The 20,992-nt window shown below is 40.1% G+C and overlaps 1 protein-coding gene across 21 annotated transcripts in view; it reads left to right on the forward strand.

The window, feature by feature from the left end:
- The window catches only part of RAPGEF2 (Rap guanine nucleotide exchange factor 2), a 270,343-nt gene that overhangs the window by 243,221 nt on the left and 6,130 nt on the right, over window positions 1–20,992 (forward strand). For 10 of the 21 annotated variants that reach the window (XM_027567249.1, XM_027567250.1, XM_027567251.1 and 7 more), the window contains 11 exons: window positions 4,567–4,724; window positions 5,337–5,577; window positions 7,489–7,872; window positions 9,907–10,118; window positions 10,211–10,334; window positions 10,949–10,972; window positions 12,061–12,284; window positions 13,896–14,096; window positions 17,929–18,081; window positions 18,993–19,115; window positions 20,270–20,495. In XM_027567249.1, coding sequence (XP_027423050.1) covers window positions 4,567–4,724; window positions 5,337–5,577; window positions 7,489–7,872; window positions 9,907–10,118; window positions 10,211–10,334; window positions 10,949–10,972; window positions 12,061–12,284; window positions 13,896–14,096; window positions 17,929–18,081; window positions 18,993–19,115; window positions 20,270–20,495 — 2,070 coding nt within the window. The remainder of the gene's footprint in view (window positions 1–4,566; window positions 4,725–5,336; window positions 5,578–7,488; window positions 7,873–9,906; window positions 10,119–10,210; window positions 10,335–10,948; window positions 10,973–12,060; window positions 12,285–13,895; window positions 14,097–17,928; window positions 18,082–18,992; window positions 19,116–20,269; window positions 20,496–20,992) is intronic. The other 11 variants (XM_027567259.1, XM_027567260.1, XM_027567257.1 and 8 more) reach the window with 4 other exon arrangements.

The following is a 20,992-nucleotide window of genomic DNA, read 5'->3' on the forward strand; positions in this document are numbered from 1 at the left end:
TTATTATATATTCCTGTAACTACAGTAATATGAGATAAGTTGAAAACATAAGGGTTATTGTTTTTCTTTCTTTCATGATCTAATAGGTCTTACAAAGGAGCAATACATATAACCATTCAGACTTTATCGAGTCTTTTCTAATTCCATTTCTGATAAAAATTTCATACAAAGATTTGAGAGCTATGTTCTAGAATATGCTGTTAGTGGATTGAATATCAAACTTATGTCCCTATTAAACTATAATGATTGATTCTTTCATATTAGCTAGAAAAGACTGCTACAGCAGAGTCCTAAGGATCAGCAGTGTGTACAATGGCAGTATTTATAGACTTGAGAGTGTGGTTGTACCAAGTAAGTTTGTAAGAGACAGTGGATTAGGCCTGCTGGCATTACAGAAAATAGGAATTGATTTTTTAAGTCACCCTTCATAATGAAAAACACATTTTTAAGTGGATAAGAAAATTACTTAAATGTAGAATTATTAGCAGCACAATAACTAAAAAAAAAAAAACAGAGTTATATCTGACCATGAGTTAAATATGAACCTTTAAAACAATCTAACACAAGTCAGCATGACCCTGGTGAGTATTAATAGAAATGTGACATGCAAGAGCTGAGATGAAATCCATCCCTAGTACAGGGTGTTGGCAAAGGACACAGGATAAGAATACTGTGCATAATATTACTATGTGTATTTGGATATATAACATTATTATGTGTATTTGGAAAGATACTCAAAATCTAGAAAAGGGAAAAGAAAAAAGGATGATAAATAGATCGTTGATTTGGAAGCACCAAGGAGACATCTTAAATAATTTACATTGAAGAACATATATGACTCATTTAAACATTTCATTATGGACCACATCTTTATCCATTCATCTGTCAGTGATGTCAGTTACAATCCTGGCTATTGTAAATACTGCTATAGTGAACATTGAGGCTGCACATGTGTCTTTTTGAATCATGGTTTTCTCAGGGTATATGCTCAGTAGTGGGATTGCTGGGTCATATGGTAGCTCCGTTTTTAGTTTTATAAGGAACCTCCTTAGTGGCTTTATCAGTTTACATTCCTACCAATAGTGCAAGAGGATCCCTTATCTCCACATCCTCCCCAACATTTATTGTTTGAGGTTTTTTGATAATGGCCATTCTGACTGGTGTGAGTTTACAATACCTCATTGTAGTTTAAATTTGGATCTCTCTGCTCTTTGATGAACTAGATGGGTGGGATGGGGGAGGGTGGGGTGGCAGGTGGTGGGAGGGAAGTCCTAGAGGGAGGGGATATATGTATGCATATGGCTGATTCACTTTGTTGTACAACAGAAACTAGCACAACATTGTAAAGCAGTTGTAACTCAAAAAAAATAAACATTTTATATGAAAAATATTTGAAATCATCTATATATGTAATATAATTGAGAAGAATAATTATATTTAAAAGAAGGCTCAGTAGACTGTAGGATCTTTTATGTTGGTATATAGACTTGATTTGGAGAAGGCAATGACACCCCACTCCAGTACTCTTGCCTGGAAAATCCCATGGATGGAGGAGCCTTGGTAGGCTGCAGTCCATGGGGTTGCGAAGAGTCGGACACGACTGAGCGACTTCACTTTCACTTTTCACTTTCATGCATTGGAGAAGGAAATGGCAACCCACTCCAGTGTTCTTGCCTTGAGAATCCCAGGGACGGGGGAGCCTGGTGGGCTGCCGTCTATGGGGTCGCACAGAGTCGGACACGACTGAAGCGACTTAGCAGCAGCAGCAGCAGCAGAGACTTGATTTAATAGTAGTCATTACTTGGGGCTTCCTAGGTGCTAGTTGTAAAGATTCTGACTGCCAGTGCTGGAGATGCAAGATATGCAGCTTCCATCCCTGGGTCGGGAAGATCCCCTGGAGTAGAAAATGGCACCCCACTCCAGTACTCTTGCCTGAAAATTGCAAATCTTTCCTAATAATCAGCATATGTTTACAAAGATTTTTTTTTTTCTAACAAAGCTTATCAAAGTAGTCAAGCAGATAAATATTCTAGATATACTGTTTTTTTGGGTTTTTTCTCTCTCTCAAACATTATCAGTATCACAGAAGCTAAGGTGCCAGACGGTGGCCACCTGGCAAGGACAGCCCTAGTAGAGGGATGTGAGTAGAGGGGGGAGGACAGTAGAGGACAGTAGAGCTCAGGTCCAGTTGTTGAGTAAGTGGAGAAACACTGCTGAACCCAGAGGAAAGAGAGAATAAGCCAACAGACTACATACAAAGTTAACCAAGGTCAAAAAAATCTCAGTAACAATGACAGAGTTCCAGAGGTCCAGCAGGAAGAGGCTGCGCTCAGAGGTGGACCTTTCTGAGCCTGATCTGTACTTTAACACAGTTTCAATCCAGGAGTACTCTTGTGTCTGGATGGCAGACACATAGGTGAGAGTAGAGTGTTAGATCACCATGTTGGGTGTGACATGTTGCTGGGAAACGGGTCTGAAGAAGGCCACCTTTGGGGGATGCCCAGAGTGTCTGACCAGTACTAATAGCATCTGCGCCACAGGAGCCCAGTTGACTCTGTCTTTGGCCTGAGTCCACACAGTTGTCTCGAGTCCTGTATGACCTTTCATATTTTGGGCAGTAAAGGCTGCTTTATAAGGTTGAAAGATAAAATTCCACTAATAATGTGAATGTTTTAATGGACATTAATCCTTTTTGTCTATATATACATACCTCTATGCACTTAAATAGAAATATAGTTTTGTTATGAATATAGCTAAGAATTTTTTAAATTTTTATTGAAATCTAGTTGATTTATAATATTTCTTAGTTTCAGGTGTACTGCAAAGTGATTCAGTTTTATAAGTATATATGTTTGTGTATTCATTCTTTTTTAGATTCTTTTCCATTATTATTATAAGAGAGTGAGTATAGTTTCTTGTGCTATATACAGAGGGTCCTTGTTATCTGTTTTATATATAGTAGTGTGCATATGTTAATCCCAAACTCCTAATTTATTCCTCCCCCTCCCCTTTCTCCTTTGGTAACCATATGTTTTCTATATCTATGAGTCTATTTCTGATTTGTAAATAAGTTCATTTGTATCATTTTTTTTTAATATTCCACACATAAGCAATATAGTAGATTTGTCATTCTCGTCAGACTTCCTTCCCTTAGTATGCTCATCTCTAGGTCCCACCTATATTGCTACAAGTGGCATTATTTCTTCCTTTTTTATAGCTAAGAAATATGCCATTGTGTGTGTATACCACATCTTCTTTATCCGTTCTTCTGTTCATGGGCACTTAGGTTGTTACCATGTCCTGGCCATTGTAAATAGTGCTGCAGTGTAAATGTAAATGGAGTGCATATGTCTTTTCAGATTGGTGTTTTCTCCAGATATATGCCCAGGAGTGGGATCTCTGGACCATGTTCACATAGAGTTTTGAAGAATTTATACTAACATCATCCCAAGTCTTGTCCTTACTTACTCGCCTTTGTAATTTCCATTTCTCTCCCAAATAAAAAGGAAGAATGCTGCTAGGTTTTTCTTTCTTTCTTTCTTTTGCACAGCCATTAAAAATGGTAGGTAGTAGGTATTATGATCAAGCTGTCATGTCTAAAAACGTAATGATGCTGCATCTTAATTTTATGACGCCTTGATTTATGTCGCAACCGTAGTATGATCTTCTTTCTCTTCAAGGTACTTATAGAAATTGGTCAGAACTATAACCATTTGCTTGTGTTCTGTTAATTTTGTGTTTGTGCTTACTGCTTTATTCTGATGTTTTGTTTTGGAAATAGTTGGCCCTTCAAATCTAGAAATAGTTTTTATGTATTATTAAATCATGTTTCAAGAGTTATGCCCAGGCTTTTATAAATGGAAGTGAGTTTGTAGCTATCAATAGTAAGCAGTACTCTTGGAGCTTAAATCTAGAACTAGAAATTTTAAGTAGAGAGTTAAAAGTAAAAGTGAGTCATTGGATTTCCACTGCCTCTTCTTTGGTGCCAAGAAATGTCACCATGCACCACTACTTTTTTATGCTCCATATAATTAAGAAATAATGTCTGTGTCAGGCTCTCTTTACATTTGACTCTATTGTGATCTCATTTATCTCTCTGAAACACTGGAGGATGAAATTGGGACAGTTTGGACTTTTTTTCCTCCATTCATTTTACTCAATTTCTTCAGTTCTTAAAGATAAGATTATAAAACAACTTATCATTCTGAGGCAGAAGTCATCAATTGAGTGACTAAATGCCTTTCTTAAAATGTGCTTTTTCTTAACTCTATTTCCATGACTAACTCGGACTTATCTTTTCTTAAATATATGTCTGTAACTCAGAAACTACTAATACTCGTTATGATTCATCTAGTTAAAAAGACAGGTTTTAGAGAAACATGCACTTGAGTTGGATACACAAGCAGTAGCAGCTTTTGTAATTTACAATCAAATTTATTAATATTTGTACATTAACTGCTAGTATTCTGAAATATGGTTTATTTCTTAAACCGTGCACTATCTATTGGTGAGTCATAACTTTTTAAGTTGCTGATCATTTATTTTGTACCTTGTTTCTTGGTTCAGTGATATCGGGATTGGTCAGTCTCAAGATGACAGCATAGTAGGATTAAGGCAGACTAAGCACATCCCAACTGCACTGCCTGTCAGCGGAACCTTATCGTCCAGTAATCCTGACTTACTGCAGTCACACCATCGCATTTTAGACTTCAGTGCTACTCCTGGTGAGCACCACTCGTATAGATTTGTTTTTTTCTCTTTTTCCCCCCCTAATGTAATGGTAATGCTATATGTATCTCTCTTGCTTTGGCATGGACTCTGTCAGATGCTAAAAGTCATGATTAAATTTCAAACAGTTGGAACTGGTTTTTTTATTATTACTCAGACTAATTTAGTATGCCCACAAGCAAATGGATCTCTCAGATGTTCCCTTTCATAAAATGAAGTTAATATAGTATCATGCAGATATTATCAGGTCATATTAAATAAAAAGTAAGAGGCATATTTTAGATCAGCTTCCTGGATTTTTCAATATAATAAAGATGAACTTTAGATTTAAATTTTTTCCTTTCTGCTGCCAACCTGACAACTTTAACTGCTGCTATTGTGATCTGATCTGTTTGTCTGTGGATCATTTGGTTATCCTAGGGCAAATGTGTTCATTCAGTGTGCCTGTATGTTGACTGAATCAATCTTTGAAGAAGAATTGCTGATGTAAGGGAGAGATGGAAGTTTAGCATTGTCTTTTCTGAGAATTTTTTTCACATTGCTTTGTTTAATTTTATTACCATGTACTGAAATCCTTTCTACTGACATATGACTCTTCTTTCCACCAGATTTGCCAGATCAAGTGCTAAGGGTTTTCAAGGCTGACCAGCAAAGCCGATACATCATGATCAGTAAGGACACTACGGCGAAGGAAGTGGTCGTTCAGGCCATCCGGGAGTTTGCCGTGACCGCCACCCCAGATCAGTACTCGCTCTGTGAAGTCTCTGTCACACCAGAGGGAGTGATCAAGCAAAGAAGGCTTCCAGATCAGCTTTCCAAACTTGCTGACAGAATACAGCTGAGCGGAAGGTAGACGTTCTTCATCCTGTTGGATTTCTCTACCCCCACCTCCCCAAATCCCACACCAATGGCCGGTGAACGCTTTCGAAGGGTTTTTAAAATAAGTATCCCTGAAGATTAAAAAGAAGATTTGCCTCATTCACTGAGCATTGCCGTATCAAAGGGAATGCACACAGTAGACGGTTGACCCTCACAAGGATCTCTTAGGAACTTGTGCAAAACAAGGGTGCTGTGACCTGACCGTTCCTTGCTGCTCACCAGTGCTTGTGCTCCCATCAGGACACGGGGCTGGCAGAAAGGCACAGCCATCTCCTGGGAGATGCACATTCACAGCACACCTTCCACCGTCTTCTGCCATTTGCTTCTGCCTACCTGACTTTTCTAGGAGCTCCATTTGTTTAGGTGGAGATATCTATGACAGTGTGGTTGGCTAAAGCTGCCTATTATTGTTCATGACACTAATGAAATATCCTTAACACTGGAACCAAAGCCTAGTTGCTTCAGGGCTTGGTCTTCTGCTGCCTTGTATTTGCAGGAAAACATTGTATGGGGTTTTGTCAGCCTCTCAGATGGTTTTGTGTCTCTTAAATGGTGTTTCCATTGATATTCTCAAATCACAAATTAGGGAAAGTTGGAAAACTAGTTATGTCTTGGCTTTCGTATAATGACTAGATTTTGCACTTTCTGAAAAATGAGTGTTTTCATAAATCACATTTTTTCTTTTTTTCTCATCATATGGAGTGTTTCATTGTATTCCTGCCTTTTGTGTTAAACATCTAAACCTGATTTAATTCATTCCGAACTTCTGTTTTCTTTCTGTCAGCTATAACTTTCTTGCTCTTCTTCACTTTCACTTTATTGCCAGCCCCAACTCTGGTAGGTAGTGTCCGTTTTTCTTGTTATCATTTAAATATCATTGATCTGTCTGTGATCATGATGGAGTTCTCCAGATCTCCACTGAGGTGCAGAGTCCTGATTCACAGTCATTGCTCAACAAAATTATAAATGGATTCACATCACAGGCTTCGTGAGTAATCAAAGCTGAGAACATCTATGACTGTCAAGCCCCGAGGTCTGTGTCTTCTGTCATGTCAGCTTTGGCGAAATATGCAGAAGGCCAGTTTGACAGGACCACAATTCTCATTCTGTTTCTTCCTTTATGGAGTCTGGCTTAAGAAAGCATCTTTCTATAAAATCGGTAAAAAAAAAAAAATTAACAGAGTAAACATTTGCATTCTCTTTGGACAAGTTGCTGACAAAGAGAAAGGCGCAGTGACCCTGAGTGCTCTCTCTACAGCTGGTGTTCATCTTTCTGAGCCTTTGTTTCTTCATCTGACAAGCAGGAAAAACACACACCCCACTTATGTGTAGGGTTTTTGTGAAAATCAGATATTCGAAAGTCAAAGTCCGTCTTAGGATCGTTTTCCTCATAGCATCAAATAGAGGCAAATGGCTTACAGGTTCCTTTGGTATTTAAATAAATAGGTGAACTTGGGTGGACCAGTAGTCACAGAGAATCTCTGGGGAACAGAGTGGTCACTCTGTGTTGGATTCTCGCTTCCTTCCTTGGATCCCATTTCCTTATTTAAACCGATTATCTAAGTTCAGCTATTTTCTGTCCTTATTAGCCAAAAAAAAAAAATAATAATAATAATAATAATCTAGAAGGAAGGAAGAGTAGTAGAAAATGGATTGCAGTTGATACAAATGCAGTTCCGTGTGATGTGTTTGCTTCTATCAGTGGCTTCTGGATGGGGTTCTGTGGTCTGGCGTCTGAGGAGCCACTGCCCCCTCCGTCTGCCAAGCAGGGTCCCTGCATCATTCAGCAGCACGTTCTCATTGCTGTTCTGTAGACAGCAGCGTTCTTCCAGGAATGTTTTGAGATTGCTGCTCAGGCTTTGGATTCTGTGTCTCTCACAGGTATTACTTGAAAAACAACATGGAGACGGAAACCCTTTGCTCGGATGAGGATGCACAGGAGCTGCTGCGAGAGAGCCAGATCTCACTGCTGCAGCTCAGCACCGTGGAGGTGGCCACGCAGCTCTCCATGCGCAACTTCGAGCTTTTCCGCAACATCGAGCCCACTGAGTACATCGATGACTTATTCAAGCTCAAATCAAAAACCAGCTGTGCCAACCTGAAGACATTCGAGGAAGTCATTAACCAGGAGACGTTTTGGGTAGCATCTGAGATTCTGCGGGAGACAAACCAGCTGAAGAGGATGAAGATCATTAAGCATTTCATCAAGATAGCTCTGCACTGTAGGGAGTGCAAGAATTTTAACTCCATGTTTGCGATCATCAGGTGAGAGCACGTTCATTGTAAGAGTTGATTCAGTTTGCAGGTTAAAAAATATTATATCAATCCAGGAAAGCCATACAATTTGTAGGAGTGTAGTAGTTTTTTAATTGCGTCATATGGAATAATTCTTTTTCTCTGAATCCTAATTGTAACGCTTTATTTAAAGTCTCTTATAATGGATGGTCCTAGAGATTATTATACTAAGTAAAGTCAGACAGAGTAAGACAAATATCATATGGTATCATTTATATGTGGAACCTAAATATATATATCTATGTGTAAATGCACTTATTTACAAAACAGAAGTAGACCCATAGACATACGAAATAAACTTATGGTTAGCAAATGGGAGAGAGAGAGAGAAGGATGATTTAGGAGTTTGGTTTAAAATATATACACTATTATATATAAAATGGGCTTCCCTGATGGCTCAAATGGTAAAGAATCTGTCTGCAATTCAGGAGACCTGGATTTGATCCCTGGGTCAGGAAGATCCTCTGGAGTAAGAAATGGCAAGCCATTCCACTATTCTTGACTGGAGAATTCTATGGACAGAGGAGCCTGGCAGGGTATAGTCCGGGTCACGAAGAGTTGGACTCGACCAAGCAACTAACATATTTAAAGTAGATAAACAACAAGGCCCTACTGTATAGCATAGGGAACTATACTCAGTATTTTGTAATAGCCTGTAACAGAAAAGAATCCGAAAAAGAACAGATATATATGTATGTGTATGTGAGTGTATTGATATATGACAAATCACTGTGCTGTACACCTGAAACTAACACATCATTGTAAATCAGCTGTACTTCAGTTTAAAAAAAAAACCTTGTATGCTGATTTAAAGCCCAGAAAATCTGTGTTTGCCTTTTTTTTTTTTTTAGCTCTGTGACTTGGGGCAAATTATTTGAATTTCTCTGAATGTCAATTTATTTCTATATAAAATAACAATGACCCAAAGAGTTATCAAGTAACCTAAATAGTATGATGTGTATAGAGTTCCATCAGTTGCACAGAGCAGATGGATGCCTACTAAATGTTAATTTTCTTCTCCTCTAAGTGCTTAGAGGCTGGAAGAAAATACAGATTGAAACAATGAACAAAATTGATGCTGATGATTAAATTAGTCATTTTTTCTGTCTAAGAATTTGATCATACTATTATTGTTCTTATAGCTTTTAAATTATTATCATAGGAGATATATATATATATATATATATATACATATTTTTGGGGGTACAATTGCTTTGCAACATTGTGTTCCTTACTTTTGTACAACAAAGTGAGTCAGTCATAAGGATACATATATCCTCTCCCTCTTGGACCTCCCTCCCCTCCTTCCCCATCCCACCCCTCTAGGTCATCACAGAGCAGAGGTGAGCTTCCTGTGTTATACAGCAGCTTCCCACTAGCTCTCTATTTCACACATGGTAGTGTTTATTAATATATGTCAGTCTTAATCTCCCAATTCATCCCCCTCCTTCTCATATCCACACATTCATTCTCTACATCTGCATCTCTATTCCTGCCCTAGAACTAGGTTCACCTGTACCATTTTTCTAGATTCCACACATAAGCAGTATTATATGATATTTATTTTTCTCTTTCTGACTTACTTCACTCTGTACGACAGACTCTAGGTCCATCCACGTCTCTACAAATGACCCAGTGTCACAGGATATTTGTTAATCTACTTTATCAAATGCCTGCTTGGTGCCAAGTACTTGATGTACGGAGATCATGCAGTGAAACACAGCGCTGCCCTCATGACACTTGACATTGTAGTAGTTCTGCCTGCAGTAGACAGACCAGAGGCTATAAACGGAAAAAGAGGAAAACCCCAAGGCCCTGTCCCTGCTTCCATCTTCAGTTCTCATTACCCAGAATTATTAATAGTCCTTTGAATCCTATACATTCCTGTGTATACACAGCATGCACGCAGAAGTGTTCTGTGTTAATAAATAAGCAATACATTCTTAGCTTCCTTCAATAGGACAAGTCATTTAATTTTATACCACTTTTCTTTTTCCCTCTCAGTGGCCTAAACCTGGCGCCGGTGGCAAGACTGCGAACTACCTGGGAGAAACTTCCCAATAAATACGAAAAGCTGTTTCAAGATCTCCAAGACCTGTTTGATCCTTCCAGAAACATGGCAAAATACCGCAATGTCCTCAACAGTCAGAACCTGCAGCCTCCTATCATCCCCCTGTTCCCAGTGATCAAGAAGGATCTTACGTTCCTTCACGAAGGTAAATATATAAGTTGGAAGGTTTCTGTCTCCACCGGTGGAGGTATAGGATGAATGCCATGTGATTCCCCTTTCCTTCTTTACCAATTACAGGGAATGACTCCAAGGTTGACGGGCTGGTCAATTTTGAGAAGCTAAGAATGATTGCAAAGGAAATACGTCACGTTGGCCGAATGGCCTCTGTGAACATGGACCCTGCCCTCATGTTCAGGACTCGGTGAGTGTCTCCCTCAGCAGTGTTCCTGGGGTTAGAGAAGGTTGAGCTTAGAGCTTCCTAATCAATGAGAGAAGGTTTTGAATACATCCATCTGTGGCGAGATTTATCAGGGTGTGTACAGAATCTCCATTGAGCTATAATTCAGAATGACTATCTGATTCCACATCTGGTGCACTTTGGGCTGTCAGTGAAAACAGTTTGTCCCTCAGACACTTTTCATTGACCATGAGACACAACTATTCTTATTTTTCAGAATGCTGATTTACAGAACTAAAAGGCATAATTGATAGTATGAACTAAAATATGTAAATGATCCAAGTGGTATTGTCTCACTGTCCACACAATGGATTGAGCTGTCAGTGTAGCCAAAAATGATGAATCCAGTGAAAGAGAGAACGAAAAGTCTTTACAACAGAATATTTACTTTTATTTGTCTTTTGAGCCAGAAAGCTATTGCTGGTCCAGTTGTGTGTGTGCGTGAGGCGATTATGCAGTTTATGGTTTGTGGGCTTCTAGTACTGCTTATCCAGAAGTCTGGTCCTTTCTTTCTGAGCTTGTGATCTCTCTGTCTCTCTCTACACCCATGCTTCAACCTCCACGGCTCTCACTTACAGGAAGAAGAAGTGGAGGAGTCTGGGGTAAGTGGTGGGGGCACTGCACACCCACACAGTTCTCATCCTGCTCATGGCATTGTGTTTTTCTTACCCGCTGTGTTTCCTGACGCTTTGCATTTTTGCATTTTTTTTTTTCTTAACCCTCTTGCTCTAGCAGAATTTCAGTTGGCAAACTGACTTCAAGTTTAATCTACTGGGGCTTTTGCTTTTGAGGTCATGACCCATGAGAGCTGTGAAATGACTGATGACTGTTCTGGGGAACCACAGGCCAAGCCTTACTCCTGAGCTTTCAAAAAGATTTAATTTTAATACAATTTGTGTGTTTTGAAATGAGAAAAGTCTAACCTGGGGTGAGGGGAGAAAGGATGTTAGAAGGGAAAATTGTGCAATTTAAATACTGTTGCACAGATTTTTGTGAAGTCAATCTATGTAATACAGAAGGTGCCCCTACATGTTAAAACTAAATTTTTTACAGCTCAACTAACTACTGTTTTCATTCTATAAACCAGTCCTTTTCAAAAATAATTCTTAACAACTCATATGCTAGTTCCTGTACATGTGTTTTTACATTTGCATGACCATTTTATTAACAAATTGACCATATTACTTGAAAAACTCACTACACTTAACCCAAGCAATAAGAAAACAATTGTGAACATTGTGGGTAAATTTCTTTAAATCTATGTAAGACATCCCTTTTAGGAGAAATAAATATAATGTCACTCTTAATTATTGTAACTGTGTATTCTTGCATGAGCTTTTATATATAATAATTATTAATTGCTGGCTTCTACAAGAGAACTGCCTTGGATGCTTTCTATAGGCAAAAAAGTAGAATTTTTAGTTCAAACAGAACAAGTACCAAACGTATATGTATACATATAGTGTATGTAGAATTCTTTTTAATTTGAAAAAAAATCATTTAAATCTATATATTATATTTTAATCTGTATAAATATGATATGATTCTATATTCCTTTGTGACAGTTTACTTACCAGAATGAGGCATGTGGCCTCTTGAACTAGACTGTTAGAGAAGTCTTGGCACGTTTTCTGTGGGTACGGTGACCCTGTGCTGGAGCGAGCTGCATCTCTGCCTTTTCATCTTCCAGGTCGCTCAGCCAGGGTAGTACAAACGCAACCGTGCTAGATGTTGCTCAGACAGGTGGGCATAAAAAGCGGGTGCGTCGTAGCTCCTTTCTCAATGCCAAAAAGCTATATGAAGATGCCCAGATGGCTCGCAAAGTGAAGCAGTACCTGTCCAATCTGGAGCTCGAGATGGATGAGGAGAGTCTTCAGACGCTATCCCTGCAGTGTGAGCCGGCCACCAACACACGTGAGTTTCTCCTTAAAGTGGCTGCAGGTCCAGTTGGAATGCAGATAGGCTTCCTGTGCCAGCACAGCAGGGCAGGTTGCAGGGGCACATAGCATCCTGAGACACGCTAGCCTTTCCTGTTATTACAGCACACAGTGCAGTCCTGGGTTTGGGCTCGTGTCCAGTGGGGTTTAGCGTGGAGACCATGACACCATAGACTACTTCAGGGTGACTGGCTTATTTGGTTTCATCCCAGTGCCACCAGGGTGCAGGCAAGGGACACATGGGTAGATGCAGCGCCCATTCCCATCCCTTGTTTTCTCACAAAGATACCTGCAAAGTGATGGGCAGTCTGGGAGGGGCACAGACCGAGGTGTACTAGCTGCCCCTTACCCCTTTGCCCAGAAGGCACCCAGTAGTCAGTTCAGCTGCCACGTACAGCGGAAATTCTGCTCCACGGGGAACCTCAGCTCAGCCTAATGCATAGATCTGGCCTGGTGAGAAATGGGGGCTGCTTTCTTTCTCTTGGCATTTGTATTTGTAAGACAGAGGCATTTTCCATTTAGGACACTTCGGGATCTTTTAGGGCTGCCCTGGTAGCTCAGTGATAAAGAATACACCTGTCAGTGCAGGAGACACAGGTTCGATCCCTAGGTTGGGAAGATCCCCTAGTGGAGGAAATGGTTACCCACTCCAGTAATCTTGCCTGGAGAATCCCATGGACAGAGGATGCTGGTGGACTATGGTCCATGAGGTCACAAAGAGTCAGACACAATTTAGCAACTGATTAACAACAATGGGCAAGTTTGAAGATACCTTCTACAGAGTTTAAATGCTGGATGATCGAGAAGATTCAGGTTATTATATTAGATTTACCCAAGTACTAGAAAAGCACCAGGTATCATGGAGAAGAGCTTGTCCTCAGCAGTCAGATTGGTCTGAATTAAAATCGTGTTTGTTCCTTGTCCTAACAATGCCACCTTAGGCAGGTTATTTAAGCTCCTTTAATGTGTAAAACGGAGGAAGTCAAATATGTCATTGAGTTGTCTTGAATATTAATACACTTTAAATACAGCATTTGATTGCCCTGTTAAATTGGCTTGCCGTCTATCTGCCATGGAATTATACACTCAGTATAATACTCAAGCAGTACTGAGTGCTGTTAGCACGTAGATAATTCTAACCCATAGGAGAGAGAATTTGGTAGTAAAAAGATTGTAGCTAATATTATCCATTAACTTAAAACATATCATGGGATTTGGGGTACCATTTTAGGAAAATAATTTCTAACAATTTTCCTCTTACAATGTTATAATATATTTGGGTTTTTTATAGACATACTTATAACATATTAAACTATCCACAGTTTTTTTTTAATGTGGTACTTAATAGTATAATCATCCTTTGAGATGGCTAGCTTCATAAAGTAAATCTTGTCCTGCTGTGCCTTTTTTCTGTAACAAAAGTTCTCCCCCTGCCCTTGTTTCTATCCTTTTTATGAGGAACAGGAAAAAAGATACACATTTCTGTATTCTAACTGCAGAAAACGCTCATGCAGTTCTATAATTATCTTATATGTGGCCACTAACCTCTTCAACTTCTTGTTCTATTTTCAAACCAAACAATTACCAGTGCCTAAGAATCCCACTGACAAAAAGCCTGTCAAATCGGAGACCTCCCCAGTGGCCCCGAGAGCGGGGTTGCAGCCGAAAGCACAGCCGCAGCCCCAGCCGCCGCAGCCGCCACACAAACTCAACCAGGGACTGCAGGTTCCCGCCGTGTCCCTTTACCCTTCACGGAAGAAAGTTCCCGTAAAGGACCTCCCACCTTTCGGTAGGTGACTCCATTCACACCCTCTTTTTTTTTCCCCCATTTATTTTTTTATCAAAGTATAGTTGAATTACAAAGTTGGGTTAATTACTGCGGTCAATTAATCTTCAACAGAGTCAAGAATATGCATTAAGAAAAAGACAGTCTCTTCAAGTGGTGCTAGGAAAGCTGGACAGCCCCATGTAAATCAGTCAGGTTAGAACGTGCCCTCTCACCATACAAATAAAAAACTCAAAATGGCTTGAAAACTTTAACATAAGACCTATCATCATAAAACTCCTAGAAGAGAACATAAGCAAAAACATTCTCTGACATAGATCATAGCAACGTTTTCTTAGGTCAGTGTCCCAAGGCAATAGAAACAAAACCAAAAATAAACAAATTGGACCTAATCAAACTCACAAGCTTTCACATGGCAAAGGAAACCATAAACAAAATGAAAAGACCACTGACAGAATGGGAGAAAATATTTGCAAACAATGTGACCGACAAGGGCTTAGTTTCCAAACTATCCGAGCAACTCACACAACTCGACAAAAATGCAAACAACCCACACGCCCTTTTGGCACTGTTCATTCACCGCCTGCTTCTCAGATTAGGGAACAGTGCTTATTTTGGATAACCTCATCTGATATACCTGAGTTTTCCCTGATTGTCCCCTCTTAATAAGACATTAATGTTGATGAAGTTAAACTTCACTTTTGCTAGTGGGAAGAACTGTTTTTATAGAGCATCTCATTCAGTCATGCTCCTTTGTCATAGCGATGGGGGCAGAGGCAGGCCATGGGGCTTTTACTCATTTAACTTTTAGCAAGTACAGAAGCTGCTTTGCCCATGTATCTTATTTAAACTAGTTTAACCTTTTGATCAATGAGTTGCTGGAATTTAGGCAGAATATTTCTAAGTGAAATGATTTGTCTGGAGGCGTAACTTTCATTTGTTGAATCATCAGTTCTGTAACTTGGGAGGAAAATAGTCAGCTCCAGTTAAAGGAGCTTCATCTTTCCTATTAAAAGTAAAGTATGGACTAGTTTAGTCCTTTTATGTAAATGGAGCAAAATTATTTTTCATAAAATGTTCTAGTTCTTTTTTCTGTCTGTATATATGTGTGTGTGTGTCTGTGTGACAGGAAACAATATTAATAAAAGGAAAGAAATTTTAAAAAACAACTGGCAGCAGAGCTGACTCTTGACAGAATAGGGTACTGGTAGCTGGGACAGTTCCCGGCCGGCTGCAGGCTGTCCATGCATCAGGCAGGAGTCCTAGATGCTCTGTGTGCCCTGTCACGAGTGTTCTGTGACATGTGCTCTGTCATGAGTATTCTGTCACTGGCTCCTTCCTCCTGATCAGCAGGTGTCCCATTTGTTGAATTGGGGAAAAGTGAAATATCTTCCCCTTATGGGACATTTTCCTCTTCGAAATATTTGTTTTGCTGCCTCTATCACAAACAAACTGAATTAATGTTCCTTTGTCCACTGTGTTATTTTTTAAATATAATTTTATTTATTTTTTGGCTGTACCATGTGGCGTATGGGATCTAGTTCCCCCACCAGGGATGGAACCCAAGCCCCCTGCAGTGGAAGTACAGCATCTTAACCACTGGACCTCCAGGGAAGTCCCTCCACTTCCCTGTTATGAATATCCCTGTACTCCTGCAAGTCAACCTCTATTGCCTCTTTTCTGCTTCTTTTCTGCACACAGCCTGTTACTCCACGTGGAGGCACACCTAACAGAGAGTCATCCCCCCCTTTCCCAAGGAGACTCTCCCTCCAATATTTTTAGGCCTATTTGAATTTATGAGCTTCAGGAGTATGGATGAAATAGTCATGTGTCTTCTTAAGAGAGTTTAATAAACATTTAAAGTCACATACTATAAAATATTAACTTAGAGTTGCTGAGTTCACCCACCACCCCCATTCATGAACCAAGTTTTATTCTGAATACTTCATACACTTAAAAATTTTTTTGTTTTTGATGTGGACCATTTTTTAAAGTCTTTAGTAAATTTGTTGCAATATTGCTTCTGTTTTATATTTTGGTGTTTTGGCCATGAGGCAGGTAGGATCTTAGCTCCATGACCAGAGACCAAACTTGCAAGCCCTGCATTGGAAGGCTATGTCTTAACCACTGGACTGCCAGGGAAGTCTCCCTTCATGCATTTCTTATTTTAATGTCTTTGTCATCAAAGTACTTTCAGGGTGGAACAGAGTTTTCTGAGGCATAGCATCTTCGCATCCATCTGCATTGTTCAAAGGCAGCACTTTTTCATTCTGTGTGTGATGCTGTCTGGGAATTTTTTTTCCAAATTAAAGCTATTTATTCATGTAGCTTTAGTGTAACTAGTGTTTTGATGTATCCTGTGTATATTATTATTTGTATGCATAATTAAAAGATTGCTTGAAAAATGATTTTTAAAAGATTGTATTAAAAAGTAGTATCAGACACTTACATGAGGTGAAATGAAGGATTAAATCTTGGTTAAATTTCATTCCTCCTTTTTTAATGGATTCTGTTAAGTCTGAGAACATCAAAACTAACATAAGGACTTCCTTGGTGGTTCAGTGGTAAAGAAGCTGCCTTCCAATGCAGGGGCTGAGGATTTGATTCCTGGTCAACTAAGATCCCATATACTGCAGGGCAACTAAGCCTGCATGTTACAACTGAGACCCAAGCTGACAAAAGTAAATATTTAAGGACGTCCCTGGTGGTCCAGTGGTTAAGAATCCTCCTGCCAATGCAGGGGACACAGGTTTGATCCCTTACCTGGGAAGATTCCATATGCCTTGGAGCAGTTAAGCCTGGATGCCACAACTGTCAAGCCTGTGCTCTAGGACCTGGGAGCTGCAACCACTGAGCCCACGAGTCCTAGACTCCTGCTCTACAATAAGAGAAGCTACCACAATGAGAAGCCACCACACCACAACTAGAGAGTAGTCCCTGCTGGCCTCAACTCGAGAAAGCCCACGCACAGCAATGAAGACCCAGCACAGCCAAAAAAACCCCACAAAACTAATATTAATTGAGGTAGTTTCAGCCTCTAATGCCTCTCCTTAGGTCTCTTTGTTGTTCAAAATATGGTAATTGAGAGTGCCTCATAATAATGCTACAGACTTAGTAAGAATCTCTTCATGTGACTTCCTCACATCTAAAGTAGTTTTTAGGGGGAAAACCACCTGATACTAGCACATGGAATCCTTTTTCTTCTGTCTTACATCCTCCTGCTTGATCCTGCACTTGGTGCTCGATGGCTCCCCCCAGACACCTTCTCCCTCAACTTCTGGTTCCGGGCACTTTCAAGGTCCCCTCCTGCTGCTGCTCCTTCATCTGCTTATTGACCAGATATTAGTGAGGAATTCCTTAATGCTCCTTCAGTCTCTTTCCTGCTACTTCTTTTGCCTCTTGGCTCAATCCTTTTCCTACCATCACTCCCACTTCCCACACGCTAGCTTTTCCAACACCAAAATACCTCTTTCCAACCCAAACTTGGGTTCTGATAAATATTCTGAGCTGTACTGCTTTCATGCTAACTTAAAGTATTTCCAGATTGTCTCTTTTTTGTCTTCATTGCTGCCCAACATATTGTTGAATAATGTGGTGGCCAAGATTCAGAACCTAGCATGGAATACCGGAAGTAGCCTCTCTCGTCCCCGAGGGCGTCAGAAGCTGTGCTGCGGTCCCTGGTGCCTCCTGTGAGGTACCTCAGTTTACCTGGGGAGAGCACACAGACCTCTGAGACTGCAGACAGCCTGCAACAGAATAGAATATGAAGTCTTGGCACAGAAAGGTGTTTGGGTTCTTCCGGTTATTCTGCACATTGAAGTTCTTTCTCTTCCAGGCATCAACTCTCCACAAGCTTTAAAGAAAATTCTTTCTTTGTCTGAAGAAGGAAGCCTGGAGCGCCATAGGAGGCCAGCAGAAGACACGATATCCAACACGTCTTCCCAGCTCTCCTCTCCGCCCACCTCCCCACAGAGCTCCCCACGGAAAGGTGACTGGGTGACTTATGTTCTCCTTGGTGACCTGTTCTTTCAGCCATGATAAATTCCAATTAGAGATTCCATCATTTCTGACAATATAGTAATTTAAAATGACCTTGGGCATTCTCTGACCGTCCAGTGGTCAGGATGCCAAACTTCTGCTGCTGAGGCGAGGTTCCATCCCTGTTTAGGGAACTAAGGTTCCTCAAGCCCACAAGTTGCAACCAGAAAAACAAAAGTGACCTGATGTGTAACACCCAATGGATTTTTTTCTCCTCAGTTTATAAATCTTGAAGAATTTTGGTATTCTTTAATATTATAACTAGAAATAGTGTTAAGCTTATATAACTATATAAAATTCATTTTTAGTAATGTTATAATTATAATTTTTATAATTCATTTTTTACTGATTATAAGTGTGGGAATAATTCTTTTTATACTAACAGTTCTAACTAAATATGATTATATAGCATTAATTATGGAGTAAAGGGCTATATAAACATAAGAAAAACTAATATTTTCCTGATTTATTTTTTCATTGTATTAACACAGGTCTTGATTATCTTTTTTGTTACTATCTTGTCTTATTTTTAAAGAGATTACATTTTAGACACTCAGGCTCGCCTTCCAGTATTAATGCTTTCTTATCTTAAAATACTAGGTAATTCTCTGCTGCCTAACCTCAGAATTATTTCCACCCCCTACCCTTTCAGTGAATGGGCATAAGTCCATAATAAACGGCCAGACCATTCTCACTAGACAAGGCCAAAGAGATTAATCCATTGTGAGAGTTCACTGGTACAACAAATACCGTTCCTGCTTGACTTTCTAGCTTTTTTGGACACCTGTGCATTTTATGTGGTATCAGTCTGTAGTCCGTGTTCGGTGGGTGTGTCTGAACTCTTCTTTCGTCCCTTGTTAGGTGGCAGTGGCAGTCAGCTGAGATCTTTTGGCTCCGGGCAGTTGGATTTAACCAGCTCCTCCTCTTCTCTTGGAAGTGAGAACAGGAACAAGAATAACAATGCACCACGGACCTATGGGATAGGTGGGGTTTACAGAGCCAGAGCCAGGGGGCAGGACAGGAGTTGGCTCATTAGCTGAGGAAAACAGTCCCTCCCGCCACGTGTCCAGGGCACCACCTCAGTGATGGTTTTCTCAGGTGTTTTTTGGGCAGACTGTTCAGGAAATCTTGTCTGTCAGAACTTATAGTGTGGTTTATAAAAGACATTTCATAGATGGACACATTAAATCATATCAAGACCTGTGTAACCTTTAAAAAAATAAATCAGGAATTCGTAATTTACTGAAACGATGAGAAAATACTCTTTAGAGAGTAATGAGTAACATTTAGGTGTTCTAGATTTCTTGTTTTTTTTTTAATTAGGTAGGTGGCATTGAAAATTTTGCATTGTACACATATAATCATATAAAATCAGTATTTTAAGTAGCATTAGATTCTTAGTAATGCTAAAAAAGAAACGAGTACTGAGAAGGAAGATTTGAATTTTTTGTTGTTGTTAAAAATGTCAGGACAAGCCTTTCTTCCTTTGTGACTTTCAGAATTGTTTTTAGCAACAAAGGAGAGTTAAGTGTCTTTCATACCAGAAAATGGACATTTGTTTAGACATGGTGATGGTCCAGGGAGAAAGTGGAGATTTTGTACATTGAATCCTTCAAAACAATTGGCTTTTATGTGATTTATCCAATATATTATTAATGTTGAAAAATCAAATGGCAAAAACCTAAAGATACCTTCTTCAGGTCTTATTTATTATTCCTATATGTCCACTTATAATGTGGATCTTCCCAATGGAGTTATTCTCTGCCATAAAATTCTAAAAAATAATAATGCCATTGAAGGCAAAATTGCTCACTTTTCAGGTTGAGGAAAAAAACATACTTTTAAATATGATCCTAGTCATTCTTCATAGTTTCATTTGTATAGACGGGTGTAGTATAATTTATATTTAAGAGCGCTAAGATGAGTCAGGTCATGCCATAATCTCTGCATTAGTTCCTGGCTCATATAATGGCGTTTTCTTTCATCCTCTAAACGTTCATTAAACACACTAAAATTCATTTGAGTAAAAATTTGCGATATCTCAGTCCACAAGTAGAGTGTTTAGTCCCCACTTCTGTGGCCTGCATTGTGGACGCTATGAACTTTCAGTGTCTAAGGACTGGTGTGTCCCTACACAGGCTACACTTTGGCTCCGAGTGGCACCGTGGATAACTTCTCAGATTCCGGCCACAGCGAAATCTCCTCGCGATCCAGTATCGTCAGCAACTCCTCCTTCGATTCATTGCCCGTCTCGCTGCCTGACGAGCGGCGCCAGAGGCCGTCGGTCAGCATCGTGGAGACCAGCCTGGCCTCAGGCCGGCTGGAGAGGCGGCCGGCGGTGGAGCCTGACCAGTACAGCCTGGGGTAGGGGCTCCTCTCCTCCACATGTGCACTGCTGTTTACTATGTGTGATGCCCAGGTGGTGGGTGCTCTCCCATCCCAGTTCTTATGCTCAGCATTTCCTGAAAGCACTGTGCTGTCCCTGCCAGGCAGAATGCTTTTGAGTTAGGGCTGGTCTTCACCGGGATCCGTTTCTCTGTGCTGAGGGCAGGGGGCAACTCTGGGATGTGTCTCAGTCCTTTTGTATGAGCTGCCCTCCCAAAATAATCAGACTGTGGTGAGCCCTGTAAGGGGAAGCTTCCTTTATTATAAGAACTGGTTGCTCTTTTCTCCACTGTGTCAATGTACTGACATTGCAAGGGCCAGGGGGAGGAGACTGAACAGGGCAGAGTGGCTGCTGTCGGTGGAGCCTTCATCTTCTTCCTGGGAGGAAAGGAAGCCACCTTTTGAGGGAAAAGGGGGTTTTATTGTAGATTGATTAGTTAATCTTGCTCTTTTCTTCCCCTCCTTCTCATCTTCTT

This window comes from Bos indicus x Bos taurus, chromosome 17 (assembly GCF_003369695.1).
Source record: "Bos indicus x Bos taurus breed Angus x Brahman F1 hybrid chromosome 17, Bos_hybrid_MaternalHap_v2.0, whole genome shotgun sequence".
Lineage (NCBI taxonomy): Eukaryota > Metazoa > Chordata > Mammalia > Artiodactyla > Bovidae > Bos > Bos indicus x Bos taurus.